This window comes from Rhincodon typus, chromosome 10 (assembly GCF_021869965.1).
Source record: "Rhincodon typus isolate 14 chromosome 10, sRhiTyp1.1, whole genome shotgun sequence".
NCBI classification, from domain to species: domain Eukaryota; kingdom Metazoa; phylum Chordata; class Chondrichthyes; order Orectolobiformes; family Rhincodontidae; genus Rhincodon; species Rhincodon typus.
The window spans coordinates 37,893,870-37,913,654 of NC_063341.1; the positions used below are offsets into that span (position 1 = coordinate 37,893,870).

The following is a 19,785-nucleotide window of genomic DNA, read 5'->3' on the forward strand; positions in this document are numbered from 1 at the left end:
CAGATGTTTTGGTAATCATGTGAAAGCAGTGCAAACAATCTAGATCATCATGTTGCTACGTTTGCTGTAAAATGGGTGATTGAGTGATGCACAAACCTGCCCAATACTTGCTATTGTATAAACTAAAATAAATTCCAAGCTCCTGAATTCCTTTATTTTCTATTACTATTCATGGTCATGGAACTGTAATTTGATATCGCAAATATCTTCCTTGGTTTTAAACTGTGTATTGTTAAGCACTGCTGCTGACGGATGTTACAATGAGGTAAGTTCCCTGTTTAAAATAATACCGTTGGTAGAAGGAAAAGCTCAGCAGGTCTGGCAGCATCTGTGAAGGAGAAAACAGAGTTAATGTTTCGGGTCCGGTGACCCTTCCTCAGAACCGTTCTGAGGAACGGTCACCGGACCCGAAATGTTAACTCTGTTCTCTCCTTCACAGATGTTGCCAGACCTGCTGAGCTTTTCCGGCAACTTTGTTTTTGTTCTTGATTTACAGCAACTGCAGTTCTTTTGGTTTTTACCATTGGTAGAAGGTTGGACATGAAATTACAAATGATTGATTGTTAACTATGGAGGTGAAGGGCATGAGTGAGGTGGTGAATAAGTTATTTGCACATATAGAAAGTAGGTACTAAATAGGTGGGATCATTGATAATTAAAAAGTCACAAATCTAGATGAGTTTCATTTCAGGTTGCTGGTAGAAGTTAGGTTGAAATTGAAGAAGGTCTCACCATAATCTTCTCCATAAATGATTACAGAGGACTGGAAGATACCAAAATGACACCCATGTTAAAATAAAACAGAAGGATAGCCTGGTAATTATCAGTAATGGGAAAACTACCAGACATCACTGGCATGGATAAAATTATTTCTTACTTGGTAAATACAGAACAGCAAGAATGGATGGAAACAAAATGCTGAGAATTGCCAGCAAATTTGTCAGCATCTCTGGAGAGTGAATCAGCTTCAGTTGTGCTACTCCACATATGCCACTGTGTGAGCATAGAACAATTATATACATTGGAATCAAACTGTCATATTTCCATGTGTTCATTTTTTTAAAGCCAGCCGTGGTTACATTTGAATCTTGGTCCCAAAGTTTTCATAACACCAGTGCCAGTACTCATGCCTGTATTTATGCAGTTGATAGCTGCAGATATAAGCGTTGTTGACAAAGTACTTGCCAAACCTCCCTGCAATCAGTCATTGCTTCACAACGTAGCTTTTCAGAGATGGAACTAACATCTTGATGTTGAACTCCTCCGAACTAACCAGGCACTTTACAATGTGGAAAGAAGACATGCATTTTGATTGCAACTTTGACAGTTGCTGAATGCCTAAAAATGCTATGCAGTCAGTGAAGTACTTTTGAAGTGTAGTCATTTTGTAATATAGGAAATGCAGTAGACAATTTGGTCACAGCAAACTCCCACAACAGTACTGTGATCTGTTGTATGTAATGTCATCTCAAGGATTAATATTGGTCAGGACATCAGGAAAACTCTCCTATTGAACATCAAAATTGTACCATGCAATCTTTCAGATCCACCCTGAGAGGGCACAAAGGTGTTAATTAACATCTCATCCAAAACAAAAATCGACACCACGAATAGTGCAACAATCCCACAATACTGCACGGAGTTTCACTCGTTTTTTAGGCACAGGTCTTTGTCCTCTTGTCTTGAGTATGACGAGGTTAGTAATACCTAGGTAAGATCATGGAATGTAATAGCCTTTGTTAAAAGTAGGCATGCTAAATTATGTATTTTCTTACAACCTAGAAAGGCATATAGAATGTCTCCCTAACCTTGCTAAAAATATTTTCCAGCGCAGAATTTAGTAATTGGTGACATCTAGTGGTACAAAACACGTTTTACACCACTTATACAAACCAGAATCATCATATGATCTCCAGTGCACTTAATTTTAAGGTGTAATGTTCAAAATTTCAAACTTTGTTTATTTCATAAAGATTACATTTTTGTAATGCTTAAATTCTGTGATGCTCAACATTATAAAATGCTGTATAGCTTTTCTTTACAGTTTCCTGGGAATAAATTATTTTATTTTTTGTTTACTATTTGTTATTTGCAATATGTGTTACTTAAATGAAGCAGGTGAATGTTTCATTATATCATGATGTTGTATGATAATCACTGTATGTTAATTTTAATGATCTGGTTTGTACTATTAAAATTTGGGAGGAACATGCACAACAGCTTCAACATTGATAAAATCTATTAAAGTACTGAATATCATGGTACATCTTTCCCTGGCAACTAGTTATCAACTAGTTTGTAACAATGCTAATTACTGCAATTACTTAAAATGGTGTTGAAAGAGAATGGGCTAAGTTGCTGCAGTCTTGTACATGGTACACACTGTTGTTGGTGGAGACAATCAATGTTTAAAATGGTGGATGGGGTGAAAATCAAATGGGCTGCTTTGTCTTTGATGGTGTCAAACTTCTTAAGTGCACTAATTCAAGCAAGTGGAGAGTATTTATTTACGTTCCTCACTTACATCCTGTCTATGGTGGATAGGCTTTGAGATGTAAGAGTTCTGGTGGTTCCGGAGATTTCAATGTTTTGGTCAGATTTCCATCTTACAACCTTGGTAAACTTGAAAATCTGCTGCATGTATCCGAACTCTCAACATGTTCTACTCACATATCACCCCTGTATTCATTCACCTGTCTAGCAACAATTCAATTTTAAAGTTCTTTGTATTGAAAACCCTCCTTCCCTCACCACTGAGGTTGGCAGTATAAGTTTTATACTTTCTCTGAAATCAGTACTGTGTGCTACACATTCTCTAAACACAGTAGTTTGAGTGCTGTGCTCTTTAAACTTGGCACTGTGGAAAACTTTTCAGTCTCTGAAATTGATACTGTGAGCATTGTGTATTTTCTAAACTTGGTACTGTGAGCTTTGCATTCTCTGGACTCAGTATCTTGAACACTGAGTGTTCGCTGAACTCACTACAGTGAGCAGTGAGTGATCTCTGAACTCAATACAGTGAGCTCTGTATGATCTCTGAACTCAGTACAGTGTGCACTGTGTGATCTCCGGACTTGGTACAGTGACCACTGTACAGTAACTGAACTTGGTACTTTGTGCACTGTAACATCAGTGAACTCAGTACAGTGAGTTCTGTGTGATCACTGAACTTGATACAGTGAATACAGTACACTCTCTGAACTCGTTACTGTGTGCACTATTTTTTTTTCAAGATGGCACCATGTGTTCTCTGAACTCAGCAGTATGCACATTGTGCTCACCGAATTTGGAGCTGTAATGGTTGCCCCTAGATTTGGCATGTGAGCCCTGTCTCCTTTCTGAAGGAAGTCATGTTGCTAGTAATAGGATCAAATTACTTCATGCAGAGACTTTGGATTACTCTATTTCCAACAATAGGCAAGAATTAATTATACATTCCAGATAACCAGTTGAGTGTATCTTGCTCTCCAATGGGACCAATCGGAAATCTATTTCCAACCCACGTGCTGTTCAGATGAATATAGTCATTTCCATTGTCCAGGCACATCCTGTTGATTAAAAGCAGGACAAATCTAATTCTGCTGATTAACATCAACCAGTTTACTCTGAATCATCAGTAAAAAGATGGAAGTTGTCATCAACAGTGCTATAAGGGCGGTATGGTGGCTTAGTGGTTAGCACTGCTGCCTCACAGCGCCAGGGGCCAGGGTTCCATTCCACCCTTGGGTGACTGTCTGTGTGGAGTTTGCACATTCTCCCTGTGTCTGCATGGGTTTCCTCTGGGTGCTCCGGTTTCTTCCCACAGTCCAAAGATGTGAAGGCAAGGTAGATTGGCCACGCTAAATTGTCCATATTGTTCAGGGATGTGTAGATTAGGTGGGTTATAGGGAGATGTGTCTGGGTGGGATGCTGTGAGGATCGGTGTGGACTTGTTGGGCCAAAGGGCCTGTTTCCACACTGTAGGAATTCAAGGATAAACTGGCACTCCATCAGCAACAAATTGCTCACATGCTCAGTTTGGGTCTGCTGGGCCACTCAACTCCAGCTTTGGTTCAAATTTGAACTAAAAAGTTGATGTCTAGAGGTGACGTGAGCGATTTCCTTGCTGTTATGGCAACATCTGACCAAATGTGATATCAAGAAAACCTAGTAAAAGTGAAGCCAGTTAAAATTGGGAGAAAGCTTTCTACTGGTTGGAGTAATAATTTACACGAAGGAAGATGGTGTGTTTGCCAAAGGTCAGATATCTTAGTCCCAGGCCATTGGTGCAGATGTTCCTCGGGGTAGGTCCTAGGTCCAACAATCTTCAGTTTTTTCATCGTCATTGACCTTTCCTCCGACATACATAAAGTCAGAAGTAGGGATGTTCACTGATGATTTTTCAGTACCATTACAACAATTCCACAGACACTGAAGTAGTCTGTGCTCACATACAGCAAGAGCTGGACTACACTGAAGCTTCAGTTGATAAGTAGCAAGTAACATTTTTGCCACATAAGTGCCAGAAAATGACCATTTCCAACAGGAGAAAATCTAACCATTTCCCCTTCACATTTAACATAAGACCATTTGAAATCGGAGCAGGAGTAGGCTGTTTGGAGCTTCAAGCCTGCTCTCTCATTCAATAGGAGCACAACTGATCCAACAATAATCCTCACATTCACGTTCCTGTCCTTTCCTTATGATCCTTGATCAAGAATATATGTATCTCAGCCTTAAATATACACAAAGCCTCTGCCCCCACAGCTCTCTCTGGCAAGGACTTCCAAAGACTCACAACCCTCTGAGAGAAGAAATTCCTCCTCACTTTAGTCTTAAATTGGTGCCTTAATTCTGAGACTATGTGCTGTGGTCCCAGACTCTCCCGTGAGGGAAAACATCCTCTCAGCATTTACCCTGTCAAGCCCCCTGATAATCTTCTTTGTTTCAATGAGCTCACTGCTCATTCTTCTAAATTCCAATAAGTAGAATCCCAGTCTGTTCAACCTTTGCTGATAAGACAGTCCCTCCAAACCAGGGATCATCCCAATGAACCTTCTCTGAATTACATCCAATGAAATAATATCTTTCCTTAAATAAGTGGACCAAAATGGCCCACAGTACTCCAAATGTGGTCTCACCAACACATTATACAGTTTGCAGTATATCTTACAGTAAGACTTCCCAATCTTATATTCCAACTCCTTTAAATAATGGCCAACATTCCATTAGCCTTCCTGATTACCTGCTGCATCTGTGTGCTAGCTTTCTGTGTTTCATGCACAAGCACCTCAAAGTCCCTTTGTGTTGCAGCTTTCTGCTTTTTTTTGTCCATTTAAATAATAATCTGTTCTTTTATTCTCCCTTCCAAAATGAACAACTTCATGTTTTCTCACATTATAATCCATTTGCCAACTTTTTCCCCACTTCCTTAAACTATCAATATCTCTCTCAACTGTTATCTCTCTCAACTGTTTGTATCCCTCTCACAACTTTCTTTACACCTATTTTCATGTTATTTGCAAATTTGGATACAGTACATTCACTTAATTCCTCCAAGTTACTAATGTATATTGTAAACAGTTGCAGTTGTGGCACTGATCCCTGTGGAACCCCACTGGTTACAGGTCATCAACCTGGAAAAGCAACCCTTACCCCTGCTGTTTCCTGGCCATTAGCCAATTTCTACCCATGCCAATATACTACCTACAACAGGACTTTTATCTTATGAATTAACTTCTGTGCGGTACTTTGTTGAATGCCTTCTAGAAGTCCAATACAACACATCCTCTCCATCTACAGCATTACCACTTGAATTCCCACAATTGATTTAAAATGTTAGTTTCTTTTCTCTCCCCAGATGTACCCAGCCTGTTGAGTACTTACAATGTGTTTTGTTATTTTCATTTAGGAACATAGAAATATAGGAACAGGAGTAGCCATTCAGCTTCTCAAGCCTGCTCTGCCATTCAGTAAGGTCATGGCCGATATGTGGCCTAACTCCATATGCCTACCTTGGACCCATATCCCTTGATACCCTTGATTAAGTTTGTCTACGTCAGATTTAAATTTAATGATTGAATTTGCAATGACTGCCATTTGAGGAAGAGTGTTCCAAACCTCCATGACTCTTTGCGTGTAGAAGTGCTGTCTAACATCTCTCCTAAATGGCCTGGTCCTAATTTTTAGACTGTATCCCCTGAGTCTAGAATCTTCAACCAGTGGAAATGTTTTTTCTGAAGAAGGGTCAAGACCCAAAACATCAGCTTTCCTGCTCCTCTGATGCTGCCTGACCTGCTGCGTTCATCCAGCTCCACCCCTTGTTATCTCAGACTCCAGCATCGGCAGTTTGTACTATCTCTTAACTTTATCTACCCTGTTTTTCCCTGTTAATATCCTAAAGACCTCGATTAGATCACCCCTTAACCTTCTAAATCTCTTCACGTAACATAACCCCTGAAGTCTAGGTATCATCCTTGTAAAGCCTGCTTTGAACCCCCTCTGGGGTCAAAACATGCTTCCTAAGGTGGATGCCTAGATCTGCTCACAGTAGTCTGAGTGGATATATACTCCTTCAGATATGAAGGCCAGCATTCAATTAGTCTTCTTGACTATGTCCTGCACCTGCTTGTGGCATTTTAAAGAATTATGCACCTGAAACCCCGAATCTCAATGGATATCTACTGTACTTTGTGCCTTCTAAAAAATACCCTAACCTTTCCTGGTCTGAAATGGATAACCTCAGATTTGCTTACATTAAAATCCATCTGCCACAGCTTTGCCCATTCACCTAATTTATCAATATCCTGTCACAATTTTATGTTGTCATCAACACTGTCTAAAATGCTGTCCAATTTTGTGTCATTAGCAAATTTGGATATTTGAGACTTTCTGCCATTATTGAATTTATGCTGTTAATGAATATTGTGAATAATTGATGATCCAACACTGATCCCTGCAGAACATCACAAGTCACTCCTGTCAATGTGAATATGTACCCATTATTCCAACTCTGTTTCCTGCCACGCAAAGCAACTTCCTATCCATGGCAGTAATTCCATTGGTTTCCACCTTAGCAAACAGTCTGTTGTGTGGGACTTTGTCAAAAACCTTCTGGAAGTCCATATTATCAACATCCATTGACTTACCTCTGCCCACCACATTTGTCACCTCTTCAAAAGACTCCAAGGGGTTTGACAGGATGACCTACCCTTCATGAATCTACGCTGATTTTCCCTGATTAACTGAAACTTTTGGAGGTGATTGGTTACCATATCCTTGATTATAGACACCAACAATTTCCCCACTACAGATGTTAGACTAACTTGTCTGTATTCCCTGGTTTCCCTTTGTTGCTCTTCTTAAAGTGTGGAGTGACATGAGCAAATTTCCAATCCAGAGGTACAACTCCTGAACCCAGAGAACACTGGAAGATTATAGTTAGGGCATCAGCAATGTGCTCTCCTACCTCCGTTAACAACTGTGAATGGAAGCCATCAGGTTCTAGTGATTTTCCACTCTTCAATTTTAGCATTGCTGCCTCACAGTGCCAGAGGCCCATGTTCAATTCCAGCCTCGGGTGACTGTCTGTGTGGAGTTTGCACATCAACCCCGCGCCCCCCACCCCCACATGGGTTTCCGCCAGGTGCTCCGGTTTCCTCCGACTGTCAAAAGATGTGCAGGCTAGAGGATGCTAAATTGCCTGTAGTTTTCAGGGATGTGTGGGTTAGGTGTGTTAGCCATAGGAAATGCAGGATTACAGGGAAAGGGTAGGGGGAGGGGTCTGGGTTGGCTGCTGTTAAGAGGGTCTGTGTGGACATGTTGGGCTGAATGGCCTGTTTCCATACTATAGGGACTCTATGATTATTGATAACTCACTTAATCTAATTTCATTTTGACCCCGTCCCTGATCCTCTGTAAATTTATTTCGGATTTCCAGCCATCTGTCCTCCTTTTCTGCTGTGAATATGAAGCAAAATAATCATTCAGCATGTCTGCCCCTTTCCTGTAGTCATTAATAATAACCCCTTCAGTGTACAATAGTACTCTTAACCAGCTGCTTTCCCTTTATATAACTGTAAAATCTCTTCTTATTGTTGTTTTGTGTCCCTTGCAAGTTTCCTTTCATAGTCCTTTTTTTGCTGCTCTTATAAGCCACTTTGTGGATCTTTGTATTGGTTTTTGTATTTGTTCTGTTCTGTGGGATCTTGACTGATTGATTGAATGATTTATTCTCACTTGTATTTAAGAGAAAATATAGTGAAAAGCTTCAGCGCCACTTTGAATAACTTAAAATAATTTAAAAATAGAAAAAAAAAGTATAACTGAAAGAGAGTCCATCTTTGGTCTTCATTCGCTGTAACTTCAAGGCTTCACTCCACCGCTGCCACCCAGCTGGCTTTCCAGACCCACCATCAGAATCGCCACACTTCAGGTGCCATCTGTTGCCACGGGGCCCACCTCACTGATACTGCCATCAGAGCAGATGCCCCTCCCCCACCACCATGCTGTTACCAGCACTGGACCCACCAACATTGAAGATGCCAGTCTTCAGAATCTGTACTGTTCTTTGTGGTTTTACAAGCCTGTTCTTTGAATTTTATGCTGTCTCTTAACCTCCTTAGATTTTCATGGCTGTTTTCTTTTGTGAGGTGAAACTTTTCCTTCTCGTGGGTACAAACCTCTTCTGAATAGCATTAAATGTTTAGGAAAAACATAGAAATATCCTTAATTAAAACATCTTATATCTGTATCTCGTTTTAGTTCTGAGGAAATGCCATTGTTCAGAACTTTGGGCCTTAATTTAGTTATGGAGCTTTCGAGTGCATCCAGATCTTCCCCATTAACTCTTGTTTCTCTCTCCTGCTACTGCCTGACCTGCTACGTATTTGAAACATTCTATGTTATTAACAACGATGGCAGCAATTTGCACTCTCTGGACATTGAAGTGTAATTGTTGGAGAAGCAGTCTACTTCTGCTTGAGTAACAATGGGCAAACTGAAAAATTCCAGTCAGCCAGGTCAGCAATAGAGTAAGGATAGTAAGTCAATGCTCGAGTCAAAGATAGCACAGTGCGGAGCTGGAGGAAAATCTTTTCTGAAGAGGGGTTCCGACCCGAAACGTCAGCTTTCCTACTCCTCCGATGCTGCTGGCCTCCTGTGTTCCTCCAGCTCTCGACTGTGTTATAATAGAATGAGGATACTCCTGTCTGCCGCTATTTATAGGCTGGTTCTCCACTTCCAAACACCTTCCAAGGATTGGATGAACACAGCAGGCCAAGCAGCATCATAAGAGCAGACCTGCTGCGTTCATCCAGCCCTGCACCTTGTTGTCTCGGATTCTCCAGCATCTGCAGTTCCTACTATCTCTCACCTTCCAAGGATTGGTTAGTTGGTTAGTCAATCAAATACAAAAGCAGTTAATATTTCATCAGCCAATCCCCTGAGCGCAGATTAAAATCTTAATACTCCTGTTATGGCCATGTAGTATACACTATTAAAATATTATGCGATGTTACATTTACAGCATAAATAAGTGGAAAGCCTTAATTTTGTTAAATTTAAGAACATCTTAAATGCCAAACGTGCTTTTTGGAATAGATATAAAACGAGTGGAATTTTTAAAAACATTGAGGTTGCATATCCTGCATACCTTGTACTTATTTGTTTTTTTTTGTTTAACTCCAGTTTGCACACTGGACGCTTCTGAAAGCAGGGTTACCTGAAACTCTGCTCCTATGATGCTGCTTGGCCTGCTGTGTTCATCCAGCCCTGCACCTTGTTGTCTCGGATTCTCCAGCATCTGCAGTTCCTACTATCTCTTACCTGAAACTCTGGCAGTGTTTACCTGGCAGGACGTGAGAGAGGCTTCGTTTCAGGTTAGGGGGTGGGGGTTGAAACAACGCACGGGTCCTGAATGGACAGTGCAAATGTCGGTCACCCTACGTCGACCAATGGTTATCCAGCTGTCGTTGCTTTCAGTAGTCATTGGGCTGTCGATATGTGGCATAATTTCCCTTTGACTCAGACGGAAGAGCGAAGATTCAGGTTAAAATAAGTTGTGTGTGTTTTTTTAAACTAATGAACTGAGGGCTGATGGAAGTGAATAAATCAGACCTGTGCGACAGTTTGATAATCTGGGTAAGTGAGTGCTGCTTGAAGCGCACTGAGGCTGCTTGCTGCTTTGCAGCCCAGTGCTGAGAGACTCACCTGGACTGTCCTCCAGTACAGGTGTAATGTCAGGCTTTCAAACAGCCATGATGGCCCTCAGCGAGCAAAACAGCGACTGTTGTCGACAGCAATTGTGTTATTAGAAAACACTGCAAAGATCCCTCAACCACCGAGGTTATGTTGCGTTTTGTCAGTCCAGATTTAAATAGTGCAACAGGAGCGGGTTTTATAAATCTCTTATTGCACGGGAAATATTGTACAGATTTAAAGTAATGTTTAAATGAGCTGGAGCCAATTTCTCCACTGTCAATATTAATGAAACCGTATACTGCACTTATTCTTTATTTTAAGACATTTGTACTTGAAATATATTTAAAATATAGTGAAACAGAACAATTAAAGGATGACATTCGAAATAGGTAGTTGCATTGAACAGGTCCCCTCGACAATGCTGTGCCTGGACCAAGTATTGTACAGGAAGATGTAGTTTAACTGCAGATGGCTGACAATTAACATAGATCTCTGCTTTTGGGAATTCCCAAACTCAATGGCAGGATTCACATTTTAAAATATTTTATATTAATGAAATAGACTATTAACAGTCAAATCACAGAATTGCCGATTTTGCCACGCATTGTCAACTATGAACATGCTTTTAGATTTTAAAAGTTTAATGTGTGGATACTATTCTGAGGAAAATTAAGTCATGTAAATTAGTTTTCATGTAATACTAGCTAATTCCACGAATCAAATTACAGACTAGTAATGTATAAATCCATTGGATGAAAGTAAGTTTTCTTGCTTTTAAGAATTGACTGTCCATGGCAGAATATAGCTTACAGAAAGATTATTTCTTAATATCCATTTATTCTAATGGTAGAATAGATTATATCTTTTTGAAAATGAAAGACAGTCAATTCAGGTAGCTCTTGTGGAGAGAGAAAAACAGAGTAAGTATTTCAGTTTGTTGATGCCTTGTCAATTCTAATAAAAGGTAATCAATCTGAAATGGTACCTATTTCTGTCTCCATAGATGCTGCTGACCTGAGTATTTCCAACAGTTTCTGTTTTTTTATTTTAAATTTCTAGCATTTAGAGTACTTTTCTTTTTGTTTCTCTAGTGGGCCACTGGATAGAGTTCAGCTTAAAAATAATAAATAATGAATACAGTATATTTAAGTTAAATCAGGCAATATTACAACTTGTGAAACCAATGTTCTGTGTATTCTCTGCTTTTTCCAATGGTGTAGTTTTATCCTGTATTTAATTTGTTTTTTTTAATAGAAATTAATTTCATTCTCTTGTGAGCTCTGCAATAAAGTTAAAATTTAACATCAATATTTAATTGTACACTCAATTGAAATTAGTATGCTCAATATATGGTGTAAGGTGTAAATTAGTAATTATGATGATCAGGTCACCTATAATATTAGATTCATTTTGAAAATAACATTAATGCCGCCCAATTGAGGGATCACATGCAACATCAGACGTTTGTTTTGTGAATGCATGTGTTGATTGGGTACCTCCTGTACTTGCCCATTATAAATGACTGAAGGAACATGCAGTTTAATTCAATCAGCCAGTCATTAGGATGTACGCATTACATGCCTGACATCATGTTGGTACTGTAAAGCCTACCATTAAATGTGATTCCGTATTAGGCAACATTTGCTGAACAATCTTGTGGTGAGCTCTAAACGAACAACAAATTCAAGATAATTATTTGAGCTTGCTAGAAGTGATATGCATTTATATGCAGGTGCTTCTTCTCTGCAAGCAAAATGAATATGTTCATGAAGTAGTAGACATTTTTTTTGAATCACCTAGGAGTTTGAGAATCCTGCAGTTTTCCACTGTTTTCTAAATGGCAAAACTTTGGTCAGTCATAGAATCCCTATGGTGTGGAAGCAGGTCATTTGGCCCATTGAGTCGACACCAACCTGCTCAGGAGCATCCCAACCAGACCCACCCCATCTCTGTAACTCTACATTCCCCATGGCTAACCCACCTAGCCTGAACATCCCTAGAAATTATAGGCAATTTGTCATGGCCAGTTCACATAACCTGCATATTTTTGAATTGTGGGAGGAAACTGGAGCACCTAGTGAAACCCACGCAGACACAGAGATAACGTGCAAATTCCACACAGACAGTTGCCCAAGGGTGGAATCAAACATAGGTTCCATTGTGCTGTGAGGCAGTAGTGCTAATCGCTGAGCCACCATGCCATTGTCAACTTGGCAATCAATCAGCATCCCCTTTTCCTGTCGTATAATTGTGATCCTGTTAAAATTCTTGCATTTGTCCTGATGAGTGAAGCTGAAATGCTCCAGCAAAATATGTGTTCTTCATCACTTGATCGACTATGATCTTGTTGAATGCAGGTTTGAGAAGCCAAATGGTCTACTTCTGTCCCTAATTTATATGTTTGTATGTTTTCAGCAATATTAAAGTTATATATGCTGAGTGACTTATTAATGCTATGTTGAACTCCTTCTTGGGGATTGTGAATGGACATCTGGCTTGTAGATGTGCTTTGAAAGTTCTGAGGATTTATGTAGATGTGATTGCATGGCAGTCTATGTTTCTACTGCGTTTATGTTTACGCTGTAATTGTTACAAAATTTGAGACTTATGATATGGAAGTCATGGTTTAATAATGCATATAGATCATAGAATCCCTACAGTGTGGAAACAGGCCCTTCGGCCCAACAAGTCCACACCGAACCTCAGAGCATCCCACCCAGACCCATCCCCCTTCCGCCTCCTTGACCTGTCCGTCTCCTCTCCACCTATCTGCTCCTTTATCCATCTTCTATCTGCCTCCCCTTCTCTCTCTATTTATTTCAGAATCCCCTTCCGGAAGAAAGGTCCAGACCTGAAACGTCAGCTTTCCTGCTCCTCTGATGCTGCTTGGTCTGCTGTGTTCATCCAGCTGTACACCTTGTTATCTCATATTTAATTTACTGATGTTTTACAATGAAAATGCCAGTTTCATCATAGTGTAGCAAATGAGATATGAGTTTTACTTTAGGACTTAAAACAGGGAAAACTTTCTTTCAAAATGTTTTGTGTTTTAAGACTTAATGTGATACTTGCATGAATAAATTCCTAAAATACTGTTTCTGATGAAGTTAATTTTAAACAATAGTTTGACAGTGAAGAGGTTCAATGCATTGGAGCAGGAACCAGTTGGGTGTCATGGCACTGACGGACGCAATATTTGGTCATCTTCCTCATAATGCTGAGTTTCTGTTCTGGGCTGTCAGTGTTGGAAAAAAGCCAGACAAATGTTGAGCAGGTAGGCACTTTCCCCTGAGAAGAAAGGACTTTCCAAGAATGATTGGTCCTGGCATCCTAACCTCTAACCTCTTCTTTAGGATTTTCCTGAAAACCTACTTCACTGATCAAGTCTTTGGCCTGCGGTTCTAATTTGTGTCTTAGTATCAAATTTTGTTTAATGACACTGCATTGAAGTACTTTGGAATGTTTCCCCTTGTTAACTGGTCTAAGCACATGCAAATTATTACGGTACGTTTTAGATTTTCACTGAGACTAAACTTGTGAAGAATACAACCAAAATACAAAATTATAGAATGAATCATTGTGCTACAACTATTTCGTGATTCTGCAGAGGAGCCATGTGAGCCAGTGTGTCCACCTCAGCTAATCTATTACCTCACCATTTCCCCACAACACTGCAAGTGTTTTCTTCACCACACTCTTGTACAGTGGATTTCAGATGATGCCAATATGTTGGGTAAACTTTAGTATATATCACCTATATGTCCCATGTCACCTCTGGCACTTTTTGCCATTTTAGCAATTGAATAGTCTTTTCTTACCTACTCTGTTCAGACCCCTCACAATTTTGAAAACTTTATCACAGTTCTTCTTAATCTTTCACATCTCTAAAGCAAATAGCCCTGACTTTTCCAGTTTATCTGTGTAACTGAAGTGCCTTGTTCCCTAATGTTATGGACCAGACCAAGCCCCCACAAAATATATTAAGAAGATGATCTAGATCCTAACCTTTTCTTATTTTAAAGTTAAGTGTAAGGCATTGCATTCGATGTGCAATTCGATTGGTCAAACTACTCAACGTTAACCAAAACACACATTATTTTCATACTACGGTTAAAATACAGATAAATTTTTTTTAAAAATGGCTTAACTGTAACTATCGAAATGCTTAACAAAATAATAGATATGCTAACTACTACTCATTAACTGTTCCAATATAGTAACATTCCATAAACATACCCTTGGCAAAGACAAATTCAGTAAAATAGATTGTATCACATGCAATTCTAGCAGCAGGAAGAGAACCCCAGCTTTTAGCTGAAGCAGAGAGAGGAAAAAGAGCTTATGCACCCAGCTTTAAGACTCCAGCAACTGCTGAAAGCTAAAACTAAAAATCCTGGTTCTGTGGGAGCCATGATCCCACCCATTCACTATGCTTCTGTTGTTCTAATTTTAAAAAAACAACCCCAGGCCTCATAAGCTGTTTAATGGCTTTGAACAGACTGCTCCTTACCTCTGTCTCAACCTTTCCTTCATTTTAAAAGAAACCAGGACAAAATACACCCCTTCGAGCCATAGTATCGTCGCACTGAAACCATTCTTGTAAATTATTTCTGCACTCTTTCTAATGCCTTTTCATCTTTCCTAAAGTATTACGCATATAGGTGGAGGAATTACTCCAGCTGATTCTGAGCTAGTGAATTATAACTTACTGGCATTTGTGTTCTGAACCTGTCCTGACACCTTCAAAATTTAGTGCATCTACAGCTCTACGTCCCTTCCTGCAACCATTTCTTATATGTCACCTCCTCCCAAAATGTTTCTCTTCACATTCTCTGCATTAAATTTCATCTATGTGTCCACCCATTCCACCATCCTGTCCATCCTGTTCCATCTTTCATCAAAGCATCAATCTGAAATGTTTATTTGGTTTCTCTCTCCACCTGTTGTGCTACCTGCTGTGCTCAGCATTCTGAACATTATTTATTAATTTACCCTTCAGGTTTCTAGCATTTCCAGTATTTTGCTTTTGTGAACATCGAGGCCTTTTTGTTTAAGCAACTGAGGCAATGCTGAAAAAGTCCTGAGAATGGATGAATAACAGCTGATTGTCCCAAGATTGTTTTTCACTGTTAGCTGAAATAGAAAAGGTGATTTGCATTGGCAATTAACATTTTTAAAAACTCGGGTCAATTTGGAGTTGTGGGAGGGCAGAATTTCATTTCTGTAACTAAGTGCTTCTAAGCATTCAGCAAAGCTGATGCCAATATGTTGAGCCCACACAGCAGAAAGGAAAGAAAAAGACTAAATGGCAACCAGATTGTAACAACAATCTTTGAATTCACTTGCTGTTCACAAAAAATACTTAATTGCTGGTGACATACCATGCAAATGTTCCAGGCGATAACCTTGTTTTCATTCCAATGCATAATCAACTACTCCTTATGATTATTTAAGAAACACAAAAACAAACAAGTTTATTGCCTGGCAAGACGTCCAGATTTGAAATCTGATGGCTTATAGGTTAAGTATATCCTTTTTCCCACACTTTTCAGAAAACATTGTGGTGTGTGTTTGCCTATACTATGGTTTTTTGTATCCAAATAACAATCAGGTTTTCTTATTATCACAAGTCATGAAGGTTATTTAAGAACACTGGAAAAGTTTTAAAAACTTTTAAAATTTGCTTGAGAAGTGAAGCATTTTCGACTACCAGCTGTTGGAGGCCTTGCATTTCTTGCCTGATTTCAGTGTGGGTAATTTAACACCTAGATAAAGCTGTGTGTTTTGCTATGTTCTGCAGCAAAACATTGCTTTGATGGTAATTCAGTTGGATAGTAAATTTGTAGTTTAAATGATTTCTCCAAAGGTCTGCACCTTGAAGTGTCCTTCTTTCTTTGGCCTATGCTCAAAACACTTTAATTATTCAATATCAGCTGTGGGAGGGAAAGAATATTTCTCTTTGGACGGTGATCATAATTCACTCATTAACAAATTTTTATGTAACTTGTTTTTTTTTCCCTAATGTCAAGGGAACAATCATCAGTGGTATTTGCTACAAATAAGTATGCTTTACGTAAGATCGAGTTGCTGTTATTGCATCTGGAGACAATAAGGAGGGTCCAATTGGACTCGGAATAGAAACAGGGTTAACATTCAAAATATGTTAAATTTCTTCAGCGCTTTGTGTTTTTATTAGAATTAAAATCTGATTTAGAATTTACTTGTAATGCCACTTGAGGAGTTTTGACATTTACTTTAGATATGACAGTCTCCATTGTCTTGCAAAAGTCTCATGCTGAATGACCAGTCAAAGAACACGAGAGTGTTCTGAGGAAGGGTCACCGGACCCGAAACGTTAACTCTGTTTTCTCCTTCACAGATGCTGCCAGACTGGCTGAGCTTTTCCAGCAACTTTGTTTTTGTTCCTCATTTACAGCATCTGCAGTTCTTTCGGTTTTTATAAAGAACACTAGAGGCCAGTCAATGTACATAGCTTGTCCTTCAGGTCAGTACTTTGAGGATAGGAATAAAGGAGTAGGTGTAGGCCATTCAGCCCATCAAGCCTGCTCCACCATTCAATAAGATCTTGGCTGATCATTTAGAACATAAGAACATAAGAGCTAGGAGCAGGAGTAGGCCGTCCGGCCCTTCGAGCCTGCTCCGTCATTCAATAAGACCATGGCTGATCTTTTCGTGGACTCAGATCCACTTACCCACGTTCTCACCATATCCCTTAATTCCTTTATTGTTCAAAAAAAATCTACCTTATCTTTAAAAACGTTTACTGAAGTAGCGTCAACTACTTCACTGGGCAAGGAATTCCATAGATTAACAACCCTCTGGGTGAAGAAGTTCCTTCTCAATTCAGTCTTAAATCTGCTCCCTCTAATCTTGAGGCTATGCCCTCTTGTCCTAGCTTCACCTGCCAGTGGAAACATCCTCTCTACTTCTATCTTATCTATTCCCTTCATAATTTTATTTGTTTCTATAAGATCCCCCCTCAATCTTCTGAATTCCAATGAATATAATCCCAATCTACTCAGTCTCTCCTCATAAGCCAACCCCCTCAACTCCGGAATCAACCTAGTGAACCTCCTTTGCACCCCCACCAGTGCCAGTACATCAGTGCCTTTTTCCCAACCCATCTCCATACCTCTTCTTCTGGATTCAATATCGAGTTCAACATTTTTAGGGCTTGAGGCACCTTCTCCCATGTCCTTATCCCAACCCCCACACACAAGGATTTGTAATCACATCATCTGCTGCTATTCATAATCCATTGTTAGTCAGTAATTGTCCCCATTGGTAGCTATTTATTCTCCCAGGCTGATTGCTATCCACTTCTTTGTCTGTCCAACTGTTCTTCTGTCTCTTTGGGCTCAATCTTCACACATCATTTACCCCTTACTCCCCCCTCCTACCCTATCTTCTGCATAGAAACCAACATTTTCCTAGCTACCATTAGTTCTGAGGAAGGGTCACTGGACCCGAAACATTAACTCTGATTTCTCTCCACAGATGCTGCCAGACCTGCTGAGCTTTTCCAGCAATTTTTGTTTTTGTTTCTGATTTCCAGCGTCTGCAATTCTTTCAGGTTTTATTTTCCATAGCCCTTTAAGTCAATGGTATTTAGAAATCACTGTAATCTCATACTATTTAAGAAATACTCTGCACATATGATCATCCTAACAAAGTGGATAACACTTTTTATTCCACATTATATTTCATCTGACATAATAATGCATATAGATCATAGAATCCCTACAGTGTGGAAACAGGCCCTTCTGACCAACAAGTCCACGCCGAACCTCAGAGCATCCCACCCAGACCCATCCCCCTTCCGCCTCCTTGACCTGTCCGTCTCCTGTCCACCTATCTGCTCCTTTATCCATCTTCCATCCGCCTCCCCCTTTCTCTCTATTTATTTCAGAATCCCCTTCCCTTCCCTCATTTCTGAAAAAGAGTCCAGACCTGAAACATCAGCTTTCCTGCTCCTCTGATGCTGCTTGGTCTGCTGTGTTCATCCAGCTCTACATCTTGTTATCTTATATTTAATTTACTGATGTTTTACAATGAAAATGCCAGTTTCATCATAGTGTAGCAAATGAGATATGAGTTTTACTTTAGGACTTAAATTTACTGCATTTACTTCATTTACTTCAGTGCCTTTTTCCCAACCCATCTCCATACCTCTTCTTCTGGATTCAATATCGAGTTCAACATTTTTAGGGCTTGAGGCACCTTCTCCCATGTCCTGACCCCAACCCCCACACACAAGGATTTGTAATCACATCATCTGGTTCTACACATAATCCATTGTTAGTCAGTAATTGTCCCCATTGGTAGCTATTTATTCTCCCAGGCTGATTGCTATCCACTCCTTTGTCTGTCCAACTGTTCTTCTGTCTCCTTGGGCTCAATCTTCACACATCATTTACCCCTTACTCCCTCCTCCTACCCTATCTTCTAGATAGAAACCAACATTTTCCTAGCTACCATTAGTTCTGAGGAAGGGTCACTGGACCCGAAACGTTAACTCTGATTTCTCTCCACAGATGCTGCCAGACCTGCTGAGCTTTTCCAGCAATTTTTGTTTTTGTTTCTGATTTCCAGCATCTGCAATTCTTTCAGGTTTTATTTTCCATAGCCCTTTAGGTCAGTGGTATTTAGAAATCACTGTAGTCTCTTACTATTTAAGAAATACTCTGCACATGTGATCATCCTAACAAAGTGGATAACACTTTTTATTCCACATTATATTTCATCTGACATGTTCTTGTCCACTCACTATGTCTTCCAAGTCCTCTTGAAGCCCCTTTGCATCTTCCACACAAAACAGATCCTATTTAGCTTTGTTTTATCAACAAACTTGGAAATATTATATCTGATCTCCACATGCAAATCGCTGACTTATCAACCTTCAGTCCTATTAAATTTTCCAACATCCTTCTTATTAAAACTAATTTTCTTCTATTCCCCATTCTTTGTTGTCCCTTAGTTCTCTAATCCTGGGAAACTATTGTACTTTGTTCAGTGAAGGCAAACACGAAGTAATAATTAAGCCTCTCTGCCATTTCTCTGTTCCCCATTGTAAATGCTCCCCTGACTCTGCCTCTAATAGACCCATATTTGTCTTAGCTAAACATTTCCTTTTCACATAGCTATAAAAGATTTTACAGTCTATTCTTATGTTTGCTAGTTTACATTTATATTCCATTCTCATTTTCTTATTTCTCCATTGCTGTATTCAAAAATCCTCCCACTCCTTATGTCTGCTACTATTTTGGGAAACTTTATAGGCCTTTTCTTATAATTTTAATCTCAAACACTCCTTAAATTCCTTTGACATTTTGAGGGTCATTATGTCTTTAAAAAATGTATAGTTGCTATAAATAAATGTGTAACAATTCTTTAAAGATTACCCATTACCTAGATATAGACTTGTATTTTACAATATTTTTCACAGTCCACCTCAGCCAATTTGATCCACTTGTCTTCATAATTTCCTATATTCAAATTTAACAAATTGGTTTCAGATTACATTACCTCACTTTCAAACATAGTGTAAGCTTCAATCACATCATAGCCACTCATCTATAATAGTTC

General features: G+C 39.4%; 1 protein-coding gene across 1 annotated transcript in view; it reads left to right on the plus strand.

Annotated features, from left to right (window-relative positions):
- Nucleotides 1-9,981: 9,981 nt before the first annotated feature.
- Nucleotides 9,982-19,785, plus strand: part of hook1 (hook microtubule-tethering protein 1) — a 71,835-nt gene continuing 62,031 nt past the window's right edge. The window contains exon 1 of the mRNA XM_048601978.1: nucleotides 9,982-10,119. Within this exon, the coding sequence (XP_048457935.1) occupies nucleotides 10,075-10,119 (45 nt within the window). The 5' untranslated portion in view covers nucleotides 9,982-10,074. The remainder of the gene's footprint in view (nucleotides 10,120-19,785) is intronic.